A 16,205-nucleotide genomic window follows, 5' to 3' on the forward strand; every position below is an offset into this window, starting at 1 on the left:
CCAAAAATGCCTGGGGCCGCGTTTGAGGCGTTAAGCGCCAGTTCTCCTGTATGAAGAGCCGTTTTATTCAAAATTAATTAAATAAATAAACACTGTCATCAGGGGGGCTCTAGGGGTAAAGTCATAGCACCCCCTTAGCACACCCAATAAAATATTAGATTGTTATTTTCTTTTTCGTCTAAATTAAGATTTTTTTTACATGTAATTGTTATATTTTCCCGACAAACTACATCCAATTTCACTATGAAATCAACAATTATATATTGAGATAAAAAAAAAAACTAACATCGCAACAGGAACTGAACTCTGCATGTGTTTATTAAAAATATTGCCTCAAAAGAAACCGTTGTTTTGCCGCACAATGTTTACCGTATCTTCAAGTGAACATAAGTGTTTTGGCATGGGTTTATTGAGGCCAGGCCTAATACTGAGAAGAAATATGTTACAGAAGGAAACTAAGTCATAAGCTTATTGAAATCTTAAGTCTGAAATGTATCCCTTCTTTATGTTTTTATTGTTTGATTTTATTTTTCATGTCCATATCAAGACCGTGAGCATTGAAGTTTATAGAAGTGGCTTCATGACCCTTTGAACTTGGCCCATGTAGATTTGATTTATTCAAGATTTAGCTATCAATTTCACAATGAATTTTATTTTGACACTTATTTAGTAAAGCTACTTTATGTATTTCAGGGACTTTTACTTTTTTAAGTTCATTCTTACTCCAGATTATTTTTATTTCACACAAGTTATTTTTGTGGAGCGACTCTGTGTCTAGTCTAGTCACACCTTCAACTCAACTAATGGAGTGTGTACCCAGTGCTGTATAGCAATGTCTGGTTATAACACTGGGTGAACCGTGGCACTGAATGACTGGGAAGACATGGCATGGGAAGGTTCACTTGGCTTATGCTTTTACTGTAGTTGTATACCTGCTGCGGTCTGGTTGAAATTTGTGGACAAACAAACCAGCGCAATAAAACTTTACAGACTGGTTAAAAGTTGATATGCTGACAGGGCTTTGTGTAAACTGTCCATGAACAGTAGCCTGATTTAGCATGATGGTCAGCTGCTAACCGAATGAGCAGAAGGAATTGGTGAGCTGTTGGTGCTTGTGACCAGGTGTGCCGCCAGGAATTTTGGGCCCTTAACAGAGGCCTGGGAGCTTTAGGATTCTTCTAAGGATCTTAGCTTTTCCTAAGATTACGCTCTTCTAGACTGAGATGTCTGATGTCTCTCCAGGTATCTGTTGGAGCTACTTATGTAGCCCCCATCCTCCAGAGTCGGGGCTGCTGCTCCAATGACCACAGGCACTAATTGTCTTCACCTTCCAGGCTCTTTCTAGATCTTCCCAAGCCCTATATTATATATACATAGATACATATCTATATCTATATATATATAGATAGATAGATGTAGATCTATCTAAATATATCTATATCTATATATATATATATATATATATACTGTATATACACACACACAAGCTTTTAACATGATTTCTTATCATAGGCCCAAAAACCAACCTGTTTGTAACTAGTTTTTTGACAGTCTAAATGCTTATCGCTCCACTGCAACAGAGTTGACGAAAGCAGCATAGCTAAGAAATACAACAACTGTATATTAAACCAATAATATTAAAAAAAGTATCTTAGCCTTATTTAGCGCATTAACTGGTGCTAGTTAGTGACTATGCTGCAGTTCGTTCAGAGTGGGTGAAATCCTCGCTCCAACTGGGGAGCGTTAATTTGCTGCGCAAAAGCTTTGACCAGACCAGATATCGCTTTTTATTTCATTTCAAACATGAAATAAAAAAAGAGCCTGAAATAAAAAAATGGACTTAAAAAACACAAATGTCCCTGAAATATATAAAGTAGCATTACTTACTATTTGACAAAAAATTAAATTCCATTATGAAATAAATAAATCTTGATGTAATATAAATGACAAAATAAGCTAAAAAAAAAAAAGTTTTGTTTTATGTCGTGTGGATATTAATGTGGTGGAATATTTATTAATGCTATGTATTTATTTAATTAAACAGAGTTCCATACTCAGGGGCTGGTGTCCTGCTACTTTTTGTGTGTCTCTGCTTCAACATGCCTGAATAAGCTGGACTCTGGATAACCTGACTGCAGACTGAGAAGGTAATTCAGCCATTTGATCCAGGTGCGTTGGACCAGGGACACGTCTAAAAGTTGCAGGATACTTGTCCTATGACGGAAAATATAATCAGTTTTGTTTTAAAAAAAAAAAAACAATAAGCAGATGTCTTGATCATCACACAAAGGGATGAATGTACATATCTATTTTGTAAAGGACCTAATTTTGCAGCTGGATCACTTATGGCGCATGGTTCATAGTTCAGTGGCAAAAAAATAAATAAAATAAAAATTAGGACACATGCAACGTTATCTCAATTATTCAAAATGTTTAAAACAGATATAAATTACAAAAAAAAAAAGCAACTATGCAACGTTTGAAAAAATCAATGGCCAAAGTGCCGCAACAGAAAAATCTTTGTAAAATAAATCTTTATACATTTGTGATACTTTACTTAAAAGTTTAACATACAAGGAGGCACTGAGCAGGTTTCAGAAGCAGAATACGGTGTGCGGGGAAGCTTAGGGATACATTTCTTTTGACAGGGTAAATAACTTCCCTGCATTATGCTGTTACATAGTTTTGCAACAGCATAGTAACAATCAAATACCTCAGCCAAAGCTACACATCAGAGAACAAAACACGTCATCAGTGAATTTCTAGAAATAATGGAAGGACGTGAATGGCAAATCTGAGGATATTTTAGACTTTTGAAGGTGTAATGTTAAGCTGATTAATTTTAAGACTCTGAAGAAACCCTTCGTCGCTAATTAACAATAATTTGGAAATAATGTAAAAAAATAAAATAAAAATCATTAATTTTAATTGAATTCCTTCTGTGTTAAAATCAGATATAATTGTTTAGTAGTTCCTGTGCTAGAGCCCGTCATGAAATCATTCAAAGTGCCTCCATAAGGCTCAAACAGACCAACAGCTGATTGGTTAACCTGAAGAACAACTCTACGGCAGACCAATCACCATTTCTCATACCGACTTAACGTATAAGGCCGGCAGATAAAACAAATTCCCGACACAGAACAAAATTCTTTAAAAATACTTTAAACTCTCTTCTACATATGAAATGCACATTCTGATAAGTTATTTCCTATTGTTTAAAACAAATAAATTATTGCAAGATTGAGTTTTTTTTGTTTAATGCATTTATATTTTTATTTAAATTATACGGTATAGAAATATTTAACAGCTTATTTGTTGGAACTGTGGCAGTTTAGTCCCTCTATATCGGAGAAACATACGGCGTGTAATTTGTTTTGAGTCTATGGACGTCAAACCAATGCTTGGCATTACTGATATTAGCTTCACCCTCATCACTTCAATGCAGTTACAACCCCGTCAGTCAATAGTTTTGGTTTGTTTTTTTTTTTCATTTCTAAAATGAACTCATATTCACACTTTGAGCAGACAAGTGAGAAAGAGAAGTAAAAAATTTATTGCAGTATTTGTTCCACCAAAAGGGTATGAATCCCCTTTCCTCTTATTACTAGGGTGACCTAATACAACAAAAATCTACATTTACAAAATATCTTCCTGCAATAGGCCACATATACTGCATGCGTAGTTCGAAATAGAATAAATTATATTCAGAGGACTCTGCCATTGTACAGCATGGACAAATAAACGTGAACAAAAAAAAGAAAAATCTTATTTTCTTCCCCCACCCCTCCCCTCCCCCCACCCAAAATATCTAAAAGCTATAAGGAAAAAAAACATCAGGGTGCTAGTTGTATAATAAACTCCAAAAAACACTTTAATAAGAACATCAAAAAGAAAAGTTTCCAACATTCACTTAAGGTTTTATTCTTTTTTTTTTTCTTTTTTTTTCTTTTTTACAGCTTTTTCGTATTCAGAGATATAAACATTTTAGTTTTTTTGTCATGTTAAACTATGATACAGTGGGAGTAGAAATGAATGAACTAGAATCTGCTGCACAACAGCGAAGGAGCTCCCACAACAATGTTGACGAAACATTTCCCCCCCCCCCCCCCCCGGGTCTCTTCTGATAGCCTTCTAAGGGATAATCGGGGTGAATTATTCCTTTAATGCCTTCAGGATTCTATCCTCTGAACATGTACACAAGCGAAACATGAGCAGTCCCTCTAATATAAGTCTCGTGGTTTGTGTCGTTTTTTTTTTTTTGTTTTGTTTTTTGCAAGAATAAGTCATGTAAAAGTATGTAGTGTCAAATATTCTTGCCCCCTTGTGTTCTCTTACAAAAAAAAAAAAAAAAATGAGGAAGAGGGGCTAGGTAGGAATCCAGTGAAGTTTGGCTGTGTTCTTGGAGGTGACAGGTTGAGGAGGGGGAGCAGGAGCAGGGAAGGAGACGGTTTGCGTAAAGTAGAAATGGAGCAGGAGGAACAAAACAAACAAAAAAAACAAAAAAAAAACAAAAACAAACAGGAGCCATTAGCTAGCCCCTCCTTCCCGTGCTGCATATAGTGAGCGTAAAGTCTGTACAACTTTGTTGCTCAGTTTGTGGTTGCTGGTCAAGGCAATCTTCTTGTATATGATGTCCGACTCCTTGATAGTGTCCACCCAAGGCACCAGTTTACGCCCGTCCCTTTTCTTGGCCTCCGCCCAGGGTCCCGAGTAAGAGCCCGCCATCCAGTGGATGGTGTATCCGTTGGCCGTCTTTTGGGTGACTCGAGCTATTTGCGGCCGGTCCTTGTATTTGGGGCAACAGAGGGCGATCACATCCATAGCTTCCACCGTCTCGCTCATTCGGCCCGGATCCGAGGAGTCGCCCGCTCGCCTTGACCTTCGAGAGGACTGCCGAGATGACAAAGTTTAAAAAAAAAAAAAAACAACGTTAGTGACGGGACAACAGGAGTTATTAAGTACGGTGTGAATTTCTCCGTCTCACCCCTGGGGTCCTTTCATCGATGTCGCTATCGTCGTCATCGGTCTCCGGTCCCGCCTGGTTGCGCGGACTGGGCCCTGATAAGGGCCCAGAGCCTCCCAATAGGGCGTTTATGGCTTTGTTACGGATGTTGGCGCTGGCAGAGGCCTCTCCTTCCTCGTCCTCTTCATCGGGATCCAGATGTTCCATCAGAACCTTGAACTGTATGCGATGAGACAATCGTATGAAAGATGGTAACACCCGGAAACAAAATGTACACACAGCTGGTGGGGGACGTATAGTTTTGCAAGAAGTTAGCTTCAAATAAATCTCAAATAAATTGCTGGGAAAAAAAACGGTAATGTGCTAAGAAATGTATCTGCGGCCGTTTTGCTACTTACGTCCAGGTACTGTTTGACTATCCGCCTTTTTACATCCTCCGTCAGCGTGGCGTTACCCATGTTGTTGAAGATGAAGTCCATGGTTTGCCTCGGGTTGAAGTTCACGTTGTTTTTCCTGTTCACCGCTTTATCGTACACCTTGGCTGACTCGGTCGGAGAGTACTTCTGAATTTTACTGTTGAGAGAGAGAGAGAACATTTCATGATTTCCAGGCGCTGTGAGATTCCCACCTTTGCTAAGTCATGAACTTTTCGAGTCCAAATGTGAAGTCTTCCTTCTGTTTGACTTGAAATGAGAACATTTTAAGTGGCTGAACTTAGCTTACATTACTCATGTTAAATAAACGGAACAGGACTTTATTTTCTAGGGTTGTCCACCTGTCACCTTGGCACCAGATTTAGGTGGTAAAATATTCCACCAGGAACTTCAACATTCCTTCGACAAACTCACGCATCATCAATCCTGGATTATTCCCTGACATAACCGTCCTCATACCTCTATGGATTGTGTAAAGACTTAATACTCCTACAGCAAAACATCAGAATACGTTCATTTTTATTCTTCTTAAAGAACTAAAATCTTTTTTTTTTCCAATGTCCTCAAGTGAAAGACAAACTTACTTTGTTGTTGCTACCAACGGAAAATACACGCAAGTCAGCAAAATATCATTAGCTCTGGTAAACACTGATATTATAATTAACACACATTTTCCTTCCTCTTAGCTTTCTTTTCCAGCATCACAATGTCCCCAAAGCTCTCTGTGAACATTAGCATCTCCACACCAGGATCTAGAACAGGGACGGGCATAAAGGAGTCCATCCATGGATATGTTTCTGGCCCCTGATGTGTTACAGCCCAACAAATATCACATTAAAGCAGTTCTCTGTGACTGTGATGCTGCGTGCTTTGATAATGTCACGATGACTCTCATTCCATACGTCATGCTGCTCTAGATATAAGGGTGTACATAATTAAATATACCGTATTTTTTGGACCATAAGGCGCACTAAACATTCTTCCCAATCACTCCGCCCCTTCACGTACGCAGCCCGTCTCTGTCGGGAGGACAGAGACTGGACTACACTGCCCCGTTCCTAACAAAAGGCCAAAATAAACCTAATTTTTATATTGAATTAACTTACTAGGTTTATTGTTGCTAGCGCTACTCCAGGCAGGGACTACCTGAAGGTACTGTGTACTGTGAGCTTGGTGGACTCTCTGCAGACATTTTACCCTTCATAATCGAGCGTACTATTGCCTACGTTTCTTGTGGTAAATTCCTACAATTCCCACACTCTCTGTCAGTGGGACGAAGCAGCAGAACGGATGTTAAAATGTGTGATTAGCTAGCTGAGAACTTAGAGCCTTTTCTTTTCCAGCAGGCTCCCACCTGTCAGTGTGAACAGAGAGGGACCGTGATACCATGCGTCCTGGAGACCGCCCGCTTGGAGCAGCTCAGTGTATCAAGCTCGGTGTTACATATTAAACAGTTCGATGTGAAGATGTCTTGATGCCGAGAAGTTTATATTGTGACACCCTGTACGTGGTCGTGAAAACTGAGCTCTGCACGTATTACCCGTTTGCACGGCGTCCGCCTCGAGTACTAGCGGCCCTCGGCGGAGTGAACTACGCCAGAGTATGTGGGGGTCTTTACATGGATGTACTTCTAGTTTAGACATTACAGTCAGGCAGTCTTGTAGACAGCTCAGGGGTCCAATCGGGTAGTGACACATTGTACCGTAATGATCCGAATATCCATTGAGCAGAGCGGCTTCGTTGCTAACCAAAGTCGTACTTACACATTTTAACAGATTGTTGAGCGTATTGTACCACATAAAATCAGTCAGTAAGCACAACGGTGACGGTGGTCAGCATTTATAAGGAGGGTTTGATTATCTTGATACCAAATAAACATTCTTCCTCTGACCCTTGAAAAGCCTGTCAAAATTTTTGACTTTTTTGGTTAAAATCTAAACAAAAACGGAGAAGTTTACTTTTGATAAACATTTTACTCCTCGTATATTGTCTTGATATATTTTGGGAAATGTCTGAGCCATTTCCAATCAGAAACAGACATCGTTGTTGATCGGAAACAACTTAAAATCCTTTAATATCTTTAAGAGGCATAATTAATTTTAAGCCAAACTATCTACTTCAGTATTTCAAAATCGTTTATACTTTTTCACTACAGTGGATGAATCAGAACCCATAAAACCCGACACTGCAGTGGCTCTTGTTGCTGTGAGCATATGTTAAACGGAGAAATACCTCGTTGTTCCCGTTTTTAATTTAATGACTTGAGAAAACAGCGATCTTAATATGGCTGAAAATCCCACAGCTCGGACTTGCCTGCTGGCAGATCTTACCTGTCAGAAAATCCGTACAGGTTCTTTAAATGCTGTTTGAGCACAAGCAGAAGCAGGATGCCCTGAACCGCATTGGCAAAGTCCAAGAGCCCGGCGGGATTGTCTGGCAGAAGCCTCATTACTTTGTCCACGTCCTCAACATCCAAATCCTCCAAATCCGATTCAGATTCTGAGCTTTCTGAGTTTTCGACGGGTTTCCTTGACTTCTTCGGCCGATGTACCACGTTGCCGTCTTCGTCTTCGTTTTCGACGATGTCACTTTTGCAGTTTTCCTCTTCGTCGCTCCTGGAAGAATCGCAGTTCATCTTTTCTTCTTCGTCCTCACCCTCAGACACGTTTTTCCACACCTTTACTTTCTTTTCCTTACGTCTCGGCTCCTTTAATAGAAGCTAAGAAAAAAAAAAAAAAAAGAGAAGAATTTTCTGTAAAATTTTCATCAGCTTCTAGAATCGATTTTGGTATTTCTAGAAATTCACTGATTTTGGTAAAGAAATTATTTTAAAACCTTGCTTTTTATGTCAAGCATTTCGTCAGGGAGTTGACCTGAATTCAAAGTGCAACTAAAAACAAGCTGCGAAACATGCTTGTAAAACAAGATGGCAGCCGTGCCATTATAAACAATGAAAATATAACAAAACATTTGCTGCTAGTGGTATTACACATTGAGCTAAGAACAGGCTTCACTGCACTTGTGAACTTCAAACTAAGTAAAAAAAAAAAAGTAAATAAAGTACCTCGTATTATGCTAAAAAAAAAGTTTCTACTTAACAATATTTTGACAATAATTTTGCCTAAACATATATTCAGCATCACATGCTGTTCTCTTCATGGAAACCCAATGAGTGTATTGGCAAAATAAAATCCAGATTTTCCAAAAATGAAATCTTAAAGAATTGTAAATTCGAATTAATCGATTAAATCGATTTATCACCCAGCCCTAGCATCGGCAAAGACAAGCTTTTACACAGAAGCACATCCTGCCGGGGTTTCTACACATCTTTCGTGTAGAATTTCAATACTTTCCAGTTTTCAGTTCTTTTTAAAATAGAAAATCAAGTTCACCATGAATATAAGACGGGTTTTTGTACAGTGGGAAGGCTTACAATATGGCACTTTGGGGATAAAAGGAAATAATACAAGGACAGAAGGAGGTAGAACACAAGAAAAGAGAGAAACTTAAAAACAAAAACAGAAAAAAGTAATAAAATACAAAAAATGGAGGCCTTATTAGACAACAGAAAAGGGAATAAAGACTTCAAGTACACAAACTTCTCAACCCTATTTTTCCATGCTCATCCAAATGTGGAAAACATTGAAAACAAATTCTCTGCTACATTAGACTTTTCCAAACTGTGGAGGAACCCTGATGCCGTCGACCCACCTCTTTAAAGGTCTGCAACAAGTTGCTGCCTGAAACGGACAGCGTGATGTCTATGTGGTGCATGATGAAGAGCGGCTCCTCCTGGCTCTGGTACGGGAAACACGCCAAGTTGTCGGCGATGAACAGCAGCATGTTCACTTCCGTCTTCTGCAGGACCGCACACAAACCAGGACAAAACAGAGTTGGTGCAAAACTGACTGCGCTCATAAGACTTTTACGCTTTCAGTTCATACTTTATGTAACTCTGATTTATTAGAAAGCGGCAATTAGCAAAAGCGATCTATTAAAAATATGCGGCGCTGACTCACAGCGCTGTCATCGAAGAGGTTCAGTAAGGAGATGAGGAAAGCCCTCCGATGCTGCCGGTTGCCGCGGATCATCGTATAAAGGTGGGAGCAGAGAGCCGAGTGGGTCTCGTCCTGTCTGAAGCCTCTTACGATGCTTTTACGAGATGAATTGATGGCCTGCTGCAAACTGTATGACATCTTCATCCCGGCAACGGCCTTCATCTGTAATGTTGAGGTACAGTAAAGGGTTTAGGGGTAGGCAGAAATCTCAAACAATTCACCGTTGTGTTGTAGTCTGACAACACAGACTACAACATTTTATTTATTTTTTACTTCTAAACAGGAAAAAGAAAACATTCATGCAGTATATGTTGCCAAACAGTTCATATTTACAATTTTTGTCTGCAGGCAACCAGTAGAACAGAAATAATTGGCCACAAAAGTTTATTTTTCAACAGACTAGAAGCTCCTTTCCTTTTCATATTTGAATAACACTTTGAAATACAAAAGGATTTCAAAAAGTTATTCATTTATAATGAATATAAATAAAGAATAGAATTTAAAATTCTTCTTCTAACGTATAAATCCCTTAATAATCAAGCCCCATCATATATCAGAGCTCTGATTACCCCGTATGTTCCTAACAGAGCACTTTGCTCTCAGACCGCAGGTCTGCTGGTGGTTCCTAGAGTCTCTAAAAGTAGAATGGGAGGCAGATCCTTTAGCTATCAGGCTCCTCTCCTGTGGAACCAACTCCCAGTTTTGGTTTGTGAGGCAGACACCCTGTCTACTTTTAAGACTAATCTTAAAACTTTCCTTTTTGACAAAACTTATAACTAGAGTGGTTCATGTTACTCTGAGCTACCTTTATAGTTATGCTGCTATAGGCTTAGGCTGCTGGAGGACATCAGGACATTTTTTACTCTACTGATTTCTACTGTTCTCCAGTTTTGCATTGCATTACATTGAAATGACTGTTGTCATTTCAGCTTCTAACTTTTTGCTCTCTCTCTTTTTCTTCATAGTAGGTACACCTGGTCTGGCGTTCTGTTTACTGTGACATCATACAGAGAAGACGGCTCACCCGCTATTACTATTTAACGTAGAACAGATTACTAGATCAATGTGTGCTTCTGTGCTTTTTTGTCTCTCTTGTTGTGTCTCTGCTCTGTCTTCTGTAACCCCAGTCGGTCGAGGCAGATGACCGTTCATACTGGTTCTGGTTCTGCCGGAGGTTTTCCTTCCCGTTAATGGGTGGTTTTTCTCTCCACTGTCGCTTCATGCTTGCTCAGTATGAGGGATTGCTGCAAAGCCATGGACAATGCAGACGACTCCCTGTGGCTCTACGGTTCTCCAGGAGTGAATGCTGCTTGTCGGGACTTTGATGCAATCAACTGGTTTCCTTATATTGGACATTTTTGACCAATCTGTATAATCTGATTGAATTTGACTTTGTAAAGTGCCTCGAGATGACATGTTTCATGAATTGGCGCTATATAAATAAAATTTAATTGAATTTCCTTCAAATTGCAGACTTTGTCAAAGGGGGGCAGTAGTTGCAAATTAACTACTATCAATTTGCAACTACTATTGTCACTTGGTGCTTTATTTCTTTTTTAATGGGGGGGGGGAAGAGTCCTGTTTCAGTTTGTTCAGATAATTCAGGTCCTCCTGAATTAAAAGGACATCCTTTTATTTTAAAAGCTGTCCATTAAACAGTGGCTTACGTGGATGAATCCGGTGTATTTCTTGTCAATCTCCACCAGCTGCTGGTCAGCTTTGTTTCTCATGCTGGGCTCTGGGTCTGTTCCCATTGCAATGAGGTAGGGTACACACTGCAAAAACAACCAGGAAAACAAATGAAGTCAGGTGGACATGCGTACGTCTGAGAAGACGGCAAGGGACAGATAAATGTCTGTTAGAGATCTTGACCTTGTTCGGGCCTTGGTGACTTACCTGTACAGGATGAATGAGACCCTGGTTGAGCGTCAGAGCGATGACGTTGAGAGCAAAGTGCCGCACGCTGGACTCGGTGTGAAAGAACGCCTCCAACACCTGTTTCAGATACAGCTGCATAATGGAGCTGCTCATCCCTGATGAAATGTCTCCCATCTCTTTCAGATCCTCCTGTTTGGACAGTTTCTTCCCTGGAAAAGGACAGCAATTTTAATTCTCCCAAAAAAAAAATGAATTGCACTGAAGCTAACAAGCCCAGACACCCACACCCCGCGTCGTCACGCTGAAAGCCTTCTCCGTGTTGTTAGAGGGCGCGATGTCACAGAGCTGGAGAAATGCGCAGATTTCACTTACATTCTCGGTCTGCTTCCTGCATTCTCGAGTCCTCTTCCTGCAGGTACGTCTGGAGGTTTTTAAGGACCTGGATTTTGAGGTTGATGGAGGAGGCGCTGTCAGCCAGGATGCCATTGTACAAGGATTTCACCTCAGGCACAAACATCTGGCTGGGATGCATAATAACAAGAAAACCTGCAAGAAGAGAAAACAGCAATGACATGTAGAGAAGGTAAACGACACTGCCTTCCTGTACAGCGGATCTGGACACTGTACACGACACTATCACAGTGGTGACACGAAAAAGTTTATCACATAATTCAGATGAAAAAAAAAATAAAAATAAAATCTGTTGTAGGGGAAAATGTACGACATCAAAAGCTGCATTAGTATCTAAAGAAAAATACGTTTCCTGAACCCTTTGATCCGATTTTAACATTCGGTCTTCTTGGGTACAAATCTAACATCAAGTACGTCTGATTAACACGAAATGTAAAGTCTACTGCTTTATATGTGTATATTCCTATTCAGAGAAAACCTTAATCAATAATAGGACCACAGTGACACCAAAGTGAATGTTAGCCCACATAAATCAAAAAGACAAGAAGGAAACCAGTCAAGGTTGCTGAGAGGTCGGCAGCGACACTAAAGCAGCTGCAGGAGTTTCTGGAAGTTCAGAACGTCTTTTAAAGAAAACGTTCAATCTAGACTGAAATAGACTGAAACCTTGGTGGAAAATGTCTGGTGGCATATTTCCAAGTGGCAAGTTCAGCACAAAAAGAATTAAAAAAAAAACATTAAAAAAAAAACCTCAATCACAGTTAAAGTTGAGCTCCTTCTTAGCTGCAGGAACCTTCAGCCATGAAAGTCCACTGCGCATTTTAACACAATTACACCTGAGTAATTCAATTTCCCGGGTCCACACTTTGCTGCATAAGAGGCCCAGGTCTGGGGGTGAGACCTTCAGATTACACCGGGACTATTGAGCTGAGCAACAATGATTGGTGGATCTTCTGACTTCTGCTCACCCGCCATATTTAAGACCTGTGTGTTGTCTTCTACTTCATACGAGACTTGTTTCTAAGCTTGCTATTTGTGCTCGAGATTGGACTAAAGGAAGAAGACGTCAAGCCAGCCGTGCATTTTCCAGATGGTTTCGTGAACAAATGACAAGATACCGGCTTCCGGATTGTGAAAGAAAGTTTTAAAGATGTTTTTAGCAAACAATTTGCTTTCTGTTGCTTAAGCTGATATATATAACTGTGAATGGTTGCTCTAGAAACATAATAAATATATAAATATAAGATATAATTCAGACCTAATTATAATTTGTGCATGATCTTATGAACCGTCTTCCCAGTGCTTTGAAGAAATCCACTCAGTATTACTATTCCAGAACTAAATCCGGTTAAAATTGAGTAACAAAAACCCGAGATGGCTTGGAAGATGTCTGAAAACGGTGCAAAAGAGATAGAAACTGTAATTTTACCTAAGCCAATGATGGCTTTGGTCTTGACCACCTCATCTTCATTTTTGGTAAAATACAGCAGCAGCTCAAGAACCTTCTCCTTGATAATAACCTGCACACAACAAAGATGCAGATATATATAAATAAATATATATAATGAAAAAAAGTATAATACAGGAATAAAAATATACTTTATCAGAACCAACTTGTAGTTTCTTAGCCTTAAAACCACTAATGTGAATCAAGGCTCTAACACAGAGCCTTGTCCACCATAAAGCAATGCTCCGTCTGTTGTCCCACCTTGTTGGTGCCCTTAAACTCTTCCAGATCAAAATCAAAATGTCGACCCAGGGCGCCCACAGTGAAGAGCGACCGCAGCAGAAAAGGCTTGTTTGCTACTAATGTTGTGCTGTTGGGGTCTTCTTGATGCTGAATCTTGAATTTGTTAAGTGCACCTGAGGAATAAATAAAAAAATAAAAAATAAAAAAAAAACACATCAGCAAGTCTTGTTTGTTAGTTGGTGTAAATGTATGTATGGCTAGATTTGCAAAATAAAAATGAGAATACAGCATTTAGATGGCTGCTGCCCATCACACTTCATGTACGGAGTTGTTAGAGGAACGTATCTCACCGTAGAACTTGTTAAAGCACGACCACACAAACTTGTAGTTGTGTGTAACTTTGTTGACGACGGCCCCGAGACAGCTCACGCAGTGCTGGACCACCTAAAAAAAAAAAAAAAAAAAAAAAAAAGGAAGAAACGCCGTTGCCGTTAAACTTAACATTTCATATCGCTAAAAAAAAAAAAAAAAAAAAAAAGAAAAAAAAAAAAAAGGGCTTGTGAAAAGCCGCTGCCACACACCGTCATGCCGTATTTGATGATGAGCTTCATGAGGTCTTCTTCAATGGTGGCGAGGAAAGTTTCACTCGGGTGCTCCATCAGGGGCACCACTAGCTCCAAGATCTTCGCCACATTGCAGATCACCATGAAGTCGTTGGCAGTCTGCAGGGAAAGATGCGGCAGAATCAGAATCATACTGAACCTAAATTACGGTTTACAGAGGTGGCAGCCCACCTCGGCAAAGTGTTGCAACACTGTAGGTAACAGTTGTTGTTTTTTTTTATGTAGCATGGTTTGAAGGATAATTTATTACCCAATCACTTAAAGGTGCTGAAACCAATGAAACACAGCCTAATGGAAGAACTTACATTACACTTTGTGGTCAGATAAGGCTGCATGGTCATGGCGTGTTTGACCATGAGCTGCGCTCTAATCTTGCTGAACAGGTATAAGGTGGTGATGCACGCCACCAGCCGCGTTGAGTTTACTCCTTTGTTTTCTACAGAAAGAGACAAAAACACATTCAGCCATTACTTCCTTACCGCCTATAAAAGAGATCACCAATGAAATCCTCTATCCGCACAAAACATAATGGATTCAAGTAGAAAACAGCCAAACAAAATAAACCCAGTCATTACCTAACAATATATCTGCGTTCATAAATAGAAAACTTGTATACCTGAAAGAGATTCTTCATATTTAAGGATGTGTTCAACCAGATTGTCCACTAGTTGAACGCAGGCCTTTTTAGCTGGTTTATATGACGCGTCCTCTTCAGATTTAAGAAGCTGGAAGAGAGAGAGAGAACAATGCAGGTCATCCGAGGCTTTCAAATATCCATCAGAATAATAATTACCAACCGCAAAAATTCAAACGTACATTCTGCAGCAGCTGCTCAAACCAGTCGTAGCCGGTGTCTCGGCACGCGGCAACCTACAAGAGGTCAGAGACGAGCAGATGAAATATTATACAGGGCTCCCCATGACACCACATTTTAGTAGCTAATCAGAGATAAAGTCCTCGATGAATCGTGGTCTAAGATCACATGAGAACCAAACTGGGAAGCTAAACTTACAACATCAGTGATGTTGAGAATCTTCCTGGTCATGGTCTCCTTGTCGTGTGCTGGAGTTGGAGTAAACCACAGCTTCTGGAATGTCTCATTCACCAGTTTCTGTGCAGAAGCATTATTAGATATTAAAAACCTTTTTAACGTTTATGTACACTGCAAAAATAGAACTAAAAATAAGAAAAACAAATTTGAAATGAGAGTATTTTTCTTTGATTTGAGCAGGTAAATAACATTATTTGCCAGTGGAATAAGATTTTTACACTTAAAATAGGAACAATTCATCTCCATCATCTTATTTCAAGTGCAGTATATCTAATTGTCTTATTTTAGGGGTAAAATAACTCATTTCATTGGCAAATAATCCTATTCACCTGCTCAAATCAAGGACCGATACATTAATTTCAAGAAAATTTTACTTATTTTTAGTTCCCTTTTTGCAGTGCACAAGACCACCTAGCGTTAAAACAGATCGATATAATGGAAAATATACCCAGAAGACCACTTAGGATACGTGTCGTATCTCGTTAAGACGAGAGGAAGGAAATAAAGATATTTTTAAACGACGGAAAGCTGGAGTTGATCCATACCTTGATGCCTTCTTCGTCGTTGACCCTGCGGATCATCTTCACGCACATCTCAGTGATCTTACTGAAGGTCGGTTGCTCCAGACAGATGTCTCTGAGAATCTTGATTACCCGCTTCCTGACGCTGATACCGGTGTCCTGTGCATCAAAAAGAATATTAGAAAAGCAGCAATATTTAACCTTCTACAAAAGGATTACATAAAAAAAAAAAAAATCTTGTCCACTTAAAAAAATAATAATAAAAAAAAATGCACAAAAACCAGGAGCGCCGTTTAGCCAACAGATGGCAGTATAAGACAGAAATAAAGAGGTGAACTTTGCATGAACCCTTTTTAACATTTCCATGGCAACCGGCTCAACAACCTCCATATGTTCACTAACCAGATGCAAAGTTCAAAACGGTAATTTTTCACCGCTTTTCAGTACAGATGGCTTTAATAACCCAGACAAAAGAGTTTTTTCCAATCCTGTTGTTTCAAACTCCTTCGTTTAATTATGTAGCCACAGACACTTAGCATGAATTAACCATTCATTAGCACAATCAACTTCACAGTT

General features: G+C 39.5%; 1 protein-coding gene across 4 annotated transcripts in view; it reads right to left on the minus strand.

Annotated features, from left to right (window-relative positions):
• Positions 1 to 3,530: 3,530 nt before the first annotated feature.
• Positions 3,531 to 16,205, minus strand: part of nipbla (NIPBL cohesin loading factor a) — a 36,190-nt gene continuing 23,515 nt past the window's right edge. For all 4 annotated transcript variants that reach the window (XM_012882319.3, XM_012882321.3, XM_021308514.2 and 1 more), the window contains 18 exons: positions 15,654 to 15,788; positions 15,070 to 15,168; positions 14,874 to 14,927; positions 14,674 to 14,782; positions 14,363 to 14,493; positions 14,016 to 14,156; positions 13,785 to 13,878; positions 13,453 to 13,607; positions 13,174 to 13,264; positions 11,706 to 11,879; positions 11,352 to 11,542; positions 11,123 to 11,230; positions 9,417 to 9,617; positions 9,109 to 9,255; positions 7,728 to 8,116; positions 5,362 to 5,536; positions 4,985 to 5,182; positions 3,531 to 4,890 (listed from right to left, as the gene is read on the minus strand). In XM_012882319.3, coding sequence (XP_012737773.2) covers positions 4,528 to 4,890; positions 4,985 to 5,182; positions 5,362 to 5,536; positions 7,728 to 8,116; positions 9,109 to 9,255; positions 9,417 to 9,617; positions 11,123 to 11,230; positions 11,352 to 11,542; positions 11,706 to 11,879; positions 13,174 to 13,264; positions 13,453 to 13,607; positions 13,785 to 13,878; positions 14,016 to 14,156; positions 14,363 to 14,493; positions 14,674 to 14,782; positions 14,874 to 14,927; positions 15,070 to 15,168; positions 15,654 to 15,788 — 2,955 coding nt within the window. In that variant the 3' untranslated portion in view covers positions 3,531 to 4,527. The remainder of the gene's footprint in view (positions 4,891 to 4,984; positions 5,183 to 5,361; positions 5,537 to 7,727; positions 8,117 to 9,108; positions 9,256 to 9,416; positions 9,618 to 11,122; positions 11,231 to 11,351; positions 11,543 to 11,705; positions 11,880 to 13,173; positions 13,265 to 13,452; positions 13,608 to 13,784; positions 13,879 to 14,015; positions 14,157 to 14,362; positions 14,494 to 14,673; positions 14,783 to 14,873; positions 14,928 to 15,069; positions 15,169 to 15,653; positions 15,789 to 16,205) is intronic.

This window comes from Fundulus heteroclitus, chromosome 12 (genome assembly GCF_011125445.2).
Source record: "Fundulus heteroclitus isolate FHET01 chromosome 12, MU-UCD_Fhet_4.1, whole genome shotgun sequence".
In the NCBI taxonomy this organism is placed as follows: domain Eukaryota; kingdom Metazoa; phylum Chordata; class Actinopteri; order Cyprinodontiformes; family Fundulidae; genus Fundulus; species Fundulus heteroclitus.